Source organism: Poecilia formosa, unplaced genomic scaffold, assembly GCF_000485575.1.
Source record: "Poecilia formosa unplaced genomic scaffold, Poecilia_formosa-5.1.2 Scaffold74, whole genome shotgun sequence".
NCBI lineage: Eukaryota > Metazoa > Chordata > Actinopteri > Cyprinodontiformes > Poeciliidae > Poecilia > Poecilia formosa.
In genome coordinates, this window is record NW_006800013.1 from 246,827 (window position 1) to 258,721 (window position 11,895).

The window sequence follows — 11,895 nt, forward strand, 5'->3', positions numbered from 1 at the left end:
AGCTCATACTCATCTCCGCCAGAATCACAGGGAGCACCTGCCGCCCTCAAGTTTACAGAAATGAACCCGCGCAGTGGCACAATACAGCACAATTTAGAGGCAGGGAAAAAAAATTAAAAGTTGTGGTGCACCAATCAAAATATTAAAGGCTTCATTTCTCAGTCGGTTAGGTTCCAGTTATTAAAAGTGCTGTAAAAGTAACACAACTTCAGCCTGCTGTTTCCTTATAAAATAAAGTTGGATGAGGCCTGTGCTGATTACTAGCATAAAAGTTTATAAAGGTTTTAAAATTAGGGTTTTAAATTCAATCAAATGGGACACAGAGTAACACAATGATGTCCATGGACCACCTGTTGTTCACATTTCCAGTCAGCTAGTGTAGAGAAGGCTTTAACACTTTGCTTGCAGCAAAAACAAATGTATGGAAATTTTTAGCAATATTTAGTAACAAATGTCATTGAAACTTTAGAATGTCATAATTAATGTCACAAGATTATTGCCCTAAATCCTAAATCAAGATGATTATTTTGTTATTATTATGACGGTAAAACCATGGTATTTTTCCCCAAGTCTAACATATTATGAGAATCTCAAACTGGCACATGTATTTAAAAAGAATATTATATGGAAAAACAATATTGTGTCAGTTATGCAACATCTGAGTTGTGTGTTGCTTCTGAAGTTTTAACCATGTCCCAAAATGTTGCAGCTACCTGGCTTGGCTGATGGTACAGTGTGTTTTTATAGTGTCAACAGTGTAGTGAGGTCACAAGCTAATATTAATCTACTAAGACATTCAATGCCCGTCTGCCAGACATGCTAGATACACAACAATGTGACCCGAGTGTTGAGCTGATCAAACCTCAGATACACAATTCTATGATGAACAAAAATTCTTAAAAGCATGATTTGAATTTTATGAAACCTGTAAGCCTGACTCTTGTTTGGCCGCTTAAAAAATGCCAGTAATTTCTCCGCAGACACACTTTGAGTTGACAAACAGAAAAATCTATTACAAAGCACTTTATCAAGAGGTTGGCACAGATGGCACACAGTTTGAGTCTCACAGACAGTAGTTATAATGCTATTGATTTCCACCGTCTTAAACTGTGTTCAAAACTGTTATGTATGCAAAACGCATAAGCCTCATCTGGAGATATGCCATGTTAAACTTTAAAGCTCAAGCTTCTCCATCAGCCATGGGAACCACACTTAACTCTGTGGAGTCTAAGTAACATGGCTTCCAATGCAAAAAGGGGGAATACTAAATACAAATTTAGATCAAAATGACTAAGTCGGGTCACCACTTGATTATCAAGGAAATAAAAGCCAAATAGTTCAGTCTCAGTTATTGTTTATGTCTGCTTGATGATGCTTATGATTAAAAATAATAGCTGAAGTCATGAGTCCATATCTGATATATGAACAGCAGGCATGGATTTAAATGAAGACAACTTCTCTCCAAAGTACAAGACAAAACAAGAAAGAATTCAACTCTTCAGTCACTGTCACTAAACTAGTAACAGTCAACTGAAACGAGTACAAAAATAGGAAATGATTAAATAAAACTACTAAAAGTAAAAACAGTAAAATATAAAAATATATTTTAAAAAATACAACAAAGAAATATGCAACAATGTCACAATTCAGTATGAATACACATTTTTAAAGACCACAGTTTGTTTTTAAAAATAACACCAGCTAAGCCGGTGTTGGGAGCCAGGGGGAAAGCTAGGCCAACAGCTTGCAGTGTTGTTGGTTAGCACACGTTAGCTTAAAACGCTGATGCTCCAAAGCATCAGTAACTGGTCAGGCGTTTGCTTCCTATTGGAGGCAGGTGGTGAAAACAACTCCACCAAGAATTGCCTTGTCATCTCAGATCCTAGAAACACACAGAATGGTTATCAGTGTCTATGCATGGCTAGAACACGTCCGCTTGGGAATAGGGGCGTTTTCTAAGCTATGGTGTGCAGTAAAGCTGCGAATCTCACCTCTTCTCCCTTAGGGAAGGAGCAGCCAGCGTTGTTTGCCAACAGCAATCTTTGGGAAGCTGTAATTACAAGGTTCCTTCTGCAGAATTATGAATAAACCAGGATCAAGGTTTATTCCTCCAGCCAGATAGTATAGGTAGTGGATACATAGAACAGCAAACTATAGATCATTTTGGATCCAGAGTTCCTGGAGTTGAAGGAGCAGGCCTTCTCGCGGGAAGGCAGGGTTGGTTTGAATACTTTGCCTTTGGAGGAAGACGAAACCTCTCTTGATGCAGCGATGCTGCAGAAGTGGGTGTCTTTGTCCTAGTTATGGAGTATTAAAGGTTCACATGACATCACAGAGCTTCCTTCCTGCAACTCCTCCTCTTCCTCTTGAAGCTGAAAGTAGGTTAATGCAGTGCATTGTTGAATCAATAGTTATCCCAGCCTTTTGCTTTCGGTCCTTCATGGCCCGTGGTCCAACAGGGTGCTGCTTCTCACTTTGAAGCATCAACATGAAATCCTTTAAAAAAATGCTCGACAAGGCCACAATTTTAGAAAAAAGTAATTAGCCAATCAGAGATCTGTAGAAAATTTCACAGTTTTAGCTGAGCCTTGGCCTGTCAACGCTGACTTTAGCCGATTTCTATTCTCTTTAAGGACATTCGACTGTTATCTGAACATACTTATGCTTGCAGGGTCGCGAGAGGGATCGGTGTCTACCTCCAGCAGTCGTACGACTAAAGGCAGGATCTTTTAAGAACATTTATAAAATGAAATTCAAAGTATTTTTTCTACCCTTCCTGCTGTCAGTGGTCGTTAATAATTTACATTAGGAACAAAGGGAATGTTTCACCATGTGTGAAAGAGCAGTAAAGCTTTTTACTAGATAAAATTATTTGAATCTGCATCTTATCACGGCTCACTAAGCATCTCTCGTGTGCATTTTCTAACAAAAACAGACACTAACCCTAACTGAGATTTCCAATAAAACATTGGACATTTCAAAATATAGCATGTTCTGCAACATAAAAAAATTAAAAACTTGCATTACTGCAACTTCACTGTTCACTGCTGCTTCATTTTTAAACTGCTTTCTGATACTGCAAATAACTAACTTTCAGTCTTCTTCCCACAGAAGCGACTTCCACACTGAAAAGTGTTGGTTTCTCCATTCACAGATGATCCAATCACTGATCACATCAAGATCAGATTTCTGAGTTTCTTACAGACCAGTCAGACATCTGTGTAGCTCAGGCTCATGCCTTGGTGTCTCTCAAAAGATAAATGACTGAGATCTACACAGCATAAATGCATGCTTTCTGTGCAACATGAAAAGCATATTTTTTCACTAAAGTATGATCCTAAGCCTTTTGAGAATTGCACTGAAAGGAAAATTTCAAAAGCAATGCCTTATGTACAAAAAAAGCAGAGTATGTAAGATATTTGATCTTAAACAGATATGTACAAATGATCTCATTTTCCAAAAATACAACTGACTCATTTAATTGTGAGCAATTATGCATTCAACTAAAATCTGTTTATACATGCAGCTGCTTGGGAAAATGATTTTTATGGAAAGAATAGACCTTAATTTCACTTCTGAAGTCTCCTGTGGATAAAATCTACTCTCTGCTTTTTGAACATCACAATATAAACATGCACTCCTCTGACTATGCAAGGCACCAACTTAGAAATAAGCAAATAAAGTAAATTTTACATGAAGTTCTCTCTTTTTTAGGCAGACATTCTGAACCTGTGTAGACCTTTCCTCCCTGCAGACATTGTGAGTCACCGTAGGAACAGCACAGGTGTAATAATGAGTCCTGCATTCCACCGAGGAGCAGTCCTGCTGTTGTACAGCCTGATTTGCTTTCATGACTTGCTGGGAAACTTAATGTGCTTTCACTAATGTAAGGAGCCCACAATGCCTTGCCTGAAAATGATTAGTATATTGGGAGAAACTGATGAAACTAATATGAACTATTACTGGCAGTTCTAGCTAATCTTATTTTAAAACTAGCAGGTCTAATACCTACAGGCACATATCTTTAACTGGGGGAGCTGTTTCAAATAATTTGCTTTTATAAAGAGATCTTCATTCAAGATATGGCAGGTGTGAAAAAAAAAATCTATAACATTTTAGAGAAAAGAATAATCAAACTATGGCATGTAAACCCATTTGTTCTTTAGTTAATAACTGCTCACTCAGGGCTGTGCTGCCTGGGTAAGCTCAGGGAAGTAACAGCTGGAGAGCAAATTTATTTTGAGCTTTGGTCCTCCAAATTTCATCACCCAGAGTGACTCCATCTGGCCTGCAGAGAAAACTTTACTTACTTTTCCTCTTAAATTGCAAAAAAAGGTCCAGAAATCTTCTCGGCTGAAGTAAAAAAATATATATATTTTTATCATGTCAATGATAAGACTGCATACACTGTTGACTGAAACATTATTTAGTTGTTTTTATTGTGTGCAGTATTGAAGAATAATGTTTTTTTTTACTATAAAGAATCTCCTTTCTGTGTAGAGCTAGCCACAAACTTCTTAATTCCCTTGGTAGATTTAGCTTCTGGTTTCTACCTGATAAAACTGAAACAGAGATCTTTAAAAGATTATCAAAATATAGCAGAGGAAATATGAGCTTATTTACAATCTTTTAACCTCAACATTAATGCTGAAAATAATGAAACCCTTCTCAATACTCACTAGGAAAATATTTTTGACCTTACAGCACTCAGATCCTTCTTCTAATTCCTGAACGATTCTTTGCATGTTTCTGCTGGATTTCTGAATGACAGACTGATTGACTCTTTGTCAATGCCACTTACAGTCACAACAAAGACTAGTGAAAATGCACTTTACTTCACCGCCTGATATTCTTTCCAACCATTTTTTTCTGTGTCCAATTAAGCTTCAGAATGATCCAAAGCAGGAAGCCATTCAGAAACTTTGATCAAAAAGCCGATCCGCTACCTTTCTTCCACAAGACAACCTTGAAGCTCGTTTGAACAGCAGTTGGGCAGAGATTCCTTTCTCTACTGCGCAAAGAAAGAAAAAAAAAGATCAGGAGACCCAGTCAGGTTCACTGAGAGGTGAAACAATGAGATCTGGATCTTAATGTATGGCATTCTGACTGTTCTGATAACGCAGTGTTCTGGTCTAAGGAACTGAAGGATCAAATGTGGCTTCATTCATTCATTCCATCCTTCCATCCATCCATTTTCTGTACATCCTTGTCCCTAGCGGGATCGGGAGGGGTGCTGGTGGCCATCTCCCCTCATAATTCATTGGAAATGCTCATTTCCAGTCCTAAAATCTTCAAATAGTTGTTAAGATTTTCTCTTTGTTATTGTATGTTTGTGATGTTCTTTGTGTAATGATTTACTATAAGGTTGACCTCTGAGCAACTAATAGTAAATACAGTCCTTGATCACATGATTACAAGTAAATCATATTTGTATATAAAATCTCCTCATCCACACTTTGTTCACGTAGAAGATAACAGCTGGGAGGTTTTATCTATCAGAAGGATTTTACAATAGACAGTCATGGGATATTTTGAGACTCGTCAATATTTAATAAGACTGACAAAGTATTGATGTATTGATATGATTTAAAACAGCATCAGTCTGCTACATTAGAGACAAAGGATCTGATGAATAATCTAGGGTAATCCTGTAATTACCCTAGAACTGAAAAAAATACTACCTCTATTAATGAACTTGCAACACATTTTATTCTCATTCATGCAACATTCCCCAAATCAGATTCAGCACGTCAGACCTCAAAGTAGACCAGCATCAGCCTGAAAAGGCCCGATGGGTGCATGTCAAGTCACTTTATACATATTTGTATAAAATATGTCTTCATTCCTAAGTACATTTTAATTAAATTAAGTGTTTCCATTATATTGTGCAGCATTATTTGACACCAAACTGCTTGTCAGCTTTCTGTCTCAGATCTAATTTTTAAAAGTCCAACAACTTGTGGCCACAGCAGAGGGTCAGACGAAAGAGCTCTGTCTGAAAGCTGTGCTTTGCAGCTCAGCTTTCACCGCCATCTCTTACATCGATCTCCCAGTCTTGTTTTCTGTTGCCGAATTCATCTGTCATATAGCAAAGAGATGAGGGAAGGCTTCAAAGAAAACGGGCGATTTGCAACTCAACCAGGGAGGCTGAAGCAGCAACCGTGTTGGACATGTTTGAAATGGAAATGACATCTGGCAAGAAACCTGCTGCAATTAATATTTCTCATTACTGCTTCTCCACCAACCATCAACGACCATTTAGGATTTTGTAACATTTACATAAAACAACATATCATTAAAGAAAAAGAAAAAAAAACTGCATTTGATACAGGTTGGATCTACACTTTGTTTACTGAATGATTTCCCGCCTGAATAAACAAACATATGCGACCGTTGCAGAGCCACCCCAGCAACCACAATTGAAATGCGCTCTGAGCGAACAGAGGCAGAGTGCTGTGGCCTGAGACTGGGAGGTGCTGTTCCCCATCCAGACTGAGTCACACTCAGCTGCAAACTGCTTCAGTGCACATCAGAAATGACAGTGGGTGGAAACTTCTCGGACAACATCATTGAAAAGCAGCAGACGTGGTACCCTGATGTCACCAAACGACTCACTCTCCGGAACCTCAGGAGAGCTGCGACGGTCAAGTCCATAAACGTTGCGTTCTGGGCGAGTCGCGACGGACTTGTCAGAGTGTGACGTCCAGCTAAACATCCTTGGTGCAGTGCCAAGCAAGTAAACACAGCTTCTGTTTGTACACATGCTCGATTGAGACATAATACCACTGCTGCACACAGTGAACGCAGTGATTTCGTTTTCAACCCCATTCTTCAATAAATGTTTGAACTGATATGCTCCTCATGCAAGTGGAAACCTATTGCATCATTAAAGTTTGTAATGAAGAGCCTTCAGTTATTTTTACAGCAGAGCAAAAAGTGGGGTGATCATGATCCGTACAAAATCTCTTGAATTTTAAGGAGATCAACATTTCAGAAAGAGTTGTGGGCATAATTTGAGCGAGAAAACAATAAAATTGTTGATTTAATATTGAATTTGATTGCGATAATGTGTTATATGCATGTCTGAAAAGGGTCTACTAATGGGTTTTTTAACCATGACATTGGTTAAATTATAGATAGCACCAGAGTGAGAATCTGGTATTAAATAAAGCTTATTATCAGGGATAAAAAAAAAAGTTATAATAAAAAACTATTTTCTTAGGTCCATTTTCAGACCTAAGATGAAGATATGGGTCACTCTTTCTTCAAAAAGCAACTCCTGTATTTAGCAAACTTTAATTCATGAGTGCACCCAAGTCGGTGTTGAATACAAGTTGCTAAATGTATGTGGTCTTATTTATTATGAAATTAGAATAGAAGCGAAAGCGTTGTTCACAAAAGGCATATTTTGCACTCTAATATTGGAAAGTTTAAGACAATTGAAATTTATCAGCGGAAATCACAAAATTAGCTCACGAATAAAACAGTCCAGATACCTCTACGTTAAAGTATTACCGTCTTGCCCTGAATCAACATCTGCAGATCTTTGTTGTTGTCTTTTTTTTTTTTTTTTTTTTTTTGGTCATAACTACATTTTTCCCCCACCACCCTGGCTCACTCTCCTCCTGCTCTTTTCTCGTGCTTTAATGGACCTCCACACTGCGCTCGAGTCACTCTGTACAAACCATTTTCCAATTGCAGCAACATATTTTGCAGTAACCCCTTCAGTTTGATTGACTGGGCTCATCACAGACTATATTCTGCACTATATATTGTAGCAGTGCATAGCATTTTGAATTCGCAGGAAACATTTGTTTGTGAGTAAAACACCGTACTTGTATTGTAAGTTTGATGTTTTACATTTTCGTCAGTTCTACAGCTTAGAAACTGCATAAAAAATTTGACTACCATATACATTATTTTGGTAACACAAGTCAAATGTAGTAATTTATCTGAAACATTTATTCCTGCTAATTTGGTTGATTATGACTTACAGCTAATGGGAATAATAACATTACATTAAACTAATAAAAAAGGTTAATACCACAATATTGACCCTCTCAGAATGTGCATGCATTGTACAGTACATGCACTTAATTTCTTGGTTGTCGTTTCTTTTGTATTAATTACTTCAATGCAGTGTTGCATGGAGGCGATCGACCTGTGGAGTAAAAAAGAATCTCATGTTGCTTTAATAGAGGCCTCCAGCTCATCCTCAGCCTAAAGATACCCATGGATTCAGTTTGGGGTTTACATCAGGCCAGTTTGCTGACTGATAAGCCAGAGTTTGTATCGGTGCGTTTAAGCAGAAGAAAGCATAGTGCTCTAAAATCTCCTTATCTTGCTGCATTGACTTTGTAATGTATAAAAGAGAGCGCACAAAAACCAGCAAATCCTCAGTGGCTGTGGAAACATCACACTTGCCATTCGAATATCAAACTCTGGAATAGTCTGCTTTAGAATCATCTTCCTGTTTCATGTGCACCTCTTTCGACCAGACTTTTTCCTTCCACTTAATCTTCTATTAACATGCATGCGGAGCATGTGGAAGAGCCAGCTGCTCATGTCAAGCTTCGTGTCAGTGATGGTCTGATGGGCAACTATAAAGTCATTAACATTTAGGTCATAATATCTCAATAAAGATCTATTTTTACTTTTAGCCTAATGTGATATTTGAGAAACTGCATTTTGGTTTTCTATAGCTGCAAGCCATGACATTTAACATGATCACAGTGTCCAATATAGTTTATTAGTTTTACTTATCTCATTGAATTAATGAAAAATTACTTCTTGATAATATTTAATGCAATAAGCGAGCCTCAATGTCTCAATAAAGCAGAAAGTCACTTTTGCAAGTCATTGGTCAAGTCTGTGCACGCCTATTCAAAATAAGATAAAAACGGGTTCGACTGTAGATTTGTATGACCAAATGAAGAGCTCAGATCTCGACTGACAAATTAAAACCCACTTGAAGACCCGGGGGGAGGGGTAAGGGGAGGGAGGCACCAGCGGAGGTGCACTGATCCCCGGGCATGAGTCCTGCCAGCGGAACGTCGATGTCAGGAAGAAGCAGAGCGAGAAGAGGGTCACATTCCGAAAAAAAAAAGTCTGTGATTTAAAGTGCTAGAGCTTTCAACCTTCACCCTGTAATTAACTCCAGAACAAACTTAGAGCACTCTGAGAGCCGCATGCTTGCCGAGCAGAGCGAATCGCCTGGAAACTCCTCAGGAAGTTGAGGCGGATCATGGCTCCGCACTTCTCAAACAGTTGTACTAATGCGCTCGGCTCTCGTCCTCCTGCCCTGCTCATGCTCTGTTCGGCTTCTGTCAAAACACAAGCTTCGCCTTTTGAAACTAAACAACACGAACTGTTCGCTGTTTGGACCCGCCAGCACGCTCCTCGCAGCTGCCTGCTCCGAACCTCCTGACACAAGGATTAGAAAGTAAAGTGAGCACTTACGGAAGGAGAGAAAAATCCCACAGACTGCCACTTTGTGCCCGATGTGTGGGCTGCTCGACAGCATCCTGAGAGAGTCCTGTGACTGGTGTAGGCGGTGGAGAAAGCTCACAGAGCATGGGCTTACTGGCGGTGGATTTTTTTTTTTCCCAATAAAAAAAAAAGACAGGGTTATTCCTTGTCACAGTTTCACGGCAAACGGGGAGTGGGTTTGTGCTCAGCTAGCAGGCATCCCCAAGCTTCTGTCCAAGGCGCAGGGACGCGCTCTGCTGGCGGGATGAATTCAGCTGACAGAAGGTCTGAGCAGACGGAGAAAATCAGAAAAAAAAAAAAACACCCACACTTTCTGCTGCTGACTTCAGGTGCTCTTGTGAAAATCGAAGCTGTTTTTAGTATTACAGACACTAATTTACCTCGGGCTTTTGAATTTTGTACATGTTGAGAGTTGTTTTTTCAAAACAAAACAAAAACACACACAATCAACCGTGTATTAAGTAATGAAACTATGTGGCCTGACAGAAAAAGCCATACCCCTTAGTGTTGTTGACATTTGATCACTTTACAGCTTCAAACTTTATTTATTATATTTTGCATGATACTAGCATGTACAGTTAGACCCCAAAATTGTTTACTCCTGGTAGATTTACATTTAACATTATTTTTCAGTCATAGAGCCAATTAGGATTTTCCTTCTTTTTTTTTTAAACCAAGATAAAACCACGTTTCTACTGTAATTTTGTTGAACTCCACTCATTTGAGTCATGGCACCAGGGGAAGGGCCCCTGGTCCCATCACAATAATGTTTAGGTCTCTACACTGATTGTCTTCAATTAAGTTTGAAGACACGACTGTGGCTTGGCCATTACAAAACGTTAATATTACTTACAGTCAGAAGAAACTTGTAAAGTAAAAAAGTGACTTTATTCCTAAAACTAGCGGGGAGAATGAATAATTTAATTTTTAGCTGTGATGTGAAAAGAAAAAAAATGAACTTTTTTTTTTACAATTTGGAACCTGAGATGTGTGATGTGCATTTTATCCAGACCCCTATAAATCTGACAACCCAAATAAAATCTAGAGCAAGCATCTGCCTTTCTATATCAGCTAATTCGTAAAGAGTCGAATCTTTAACAGAACGTAGATGTTCTGGTAAAGACTCAGAGGTTTGTTTGTGAACTTTGGTGAGACACATCAGAGAGAAACTCGGGGTGAAGTTTGAAGCAGGGTTAGATTAGAAAACAATAAACCAAACTGCAGAAGTGTTGTTCAATCTACTTTCCAAAAAGAGAAAGATTATAGCACAACATGACATGACAGACAAACAACAGCTTTAATCAGTGAAGTAGTCGCAAGTCACATGGTAGGAGCTCCAGACATTCCCAGGTGAGAGAACATGTGAGCAGGAAAACGTTAAGTCATGCAGTCCCCAAGTGTGGCTTTATGATCAAACAATGGAAAGCCACTGCTGAAAGGAAACCATAAGGGACAATTTACAGTTATGGCTTGGTGACTAAAATCTAACTACTGGTACATGCAAAACACATTGAAAACCTAATGATGCACATGATCCTGAAAACACCATCTCTACAGTGAAACATACTAGGGATGTGCTTTTCTTCAGTAGTGGTAAGGAAGCTAAATACAGGACAATCTTGGAAGAAAACTTGTTGGAGGCTGCAGAAAATGTCACATTCTAACTGCAGAGCTACAATCATTGGTTTAGATTAGGTGTGTTGAAGCAGAAACACATCTAGAATTTGTAAGACACGAGCTCTCGATGGCTGGACTTTGAGACTTGAGGTTTAGATCAAACTTTGTTTGTGTGCTGGAATTCACTATTTAAAACTCAGACCTTAAGCTCAGACCTTAAATCTGTAGCAAGACTTAAAAAGACTTAAAAATCTGTAGCAAGATTTAAAAATTGAAGTTCTATCCAATCTGACTGAACTTGATCTATTTTGAAATAAATAATGAGTGCAACTTTCACTGCTTAGGTATGAGATGCTTGAAGAGACAAAGCATACGTAAATGCAGCAAAAGAGCCTTTACAGAGTATTGACTCTTAAGGACAAATACACTTTAAATTCTTAACATTTTTATTTGTGAAGACAATTCAAAACCATTTGTTCTTTGCCTTCATTTTCGCAATCATGACTCATATTTTGCTGATCTGTCATATGAGCTCTAAGGAAAATACGCTGAAATTGTGACTGCAGCATAGCAAAATGTGAACTGGATATGAATGGTTTCGGAAAACAAAGCACTGTGCATTCAGTTACTTGACATGTGCCTCCCTATGGTGTTTAAAAGCCGAAACCAACAAATTTCTCAAAATTGTATGTTGCAGTTTGACAGGAGTAACACAAAAGTGTTCATACTTGAATTCAAAAATCCCTGCTTTGGTTTGGGGAATTTTAACTACTAAATTATTTTGAAATT

General features: G+C 38.4%; 1 protein-coding gene across 1 annotated transcript in view; it reads right to left on the minus strand.

Annotated features, from left to right (window-relative positions):
• The window catches only part of b3glcta (beta 3-glucosyltransferase a), an 83,013-nt gene extending 73,235 nt beyond the window's left edge, over nucleotides 1-9,778 (minus strand). Inside the window, exon 1 of the mRNA XM_007555943.2 lies at nucleotides 9,460-9,778. Within this exon, the coding sequence (XP_007556005.1) occupies nucleotides 9,460-9,523 (64 nt within the window). The 5' untranslated portion in view covers nucleotides 9,524-9,778. The remainder of the gene's footprint in view (nucleotides 1-9,459) is intronic.
• Between the last annotated feature and the right edge of the window lie 2,117 nt (nucleotides 9,779-11,895).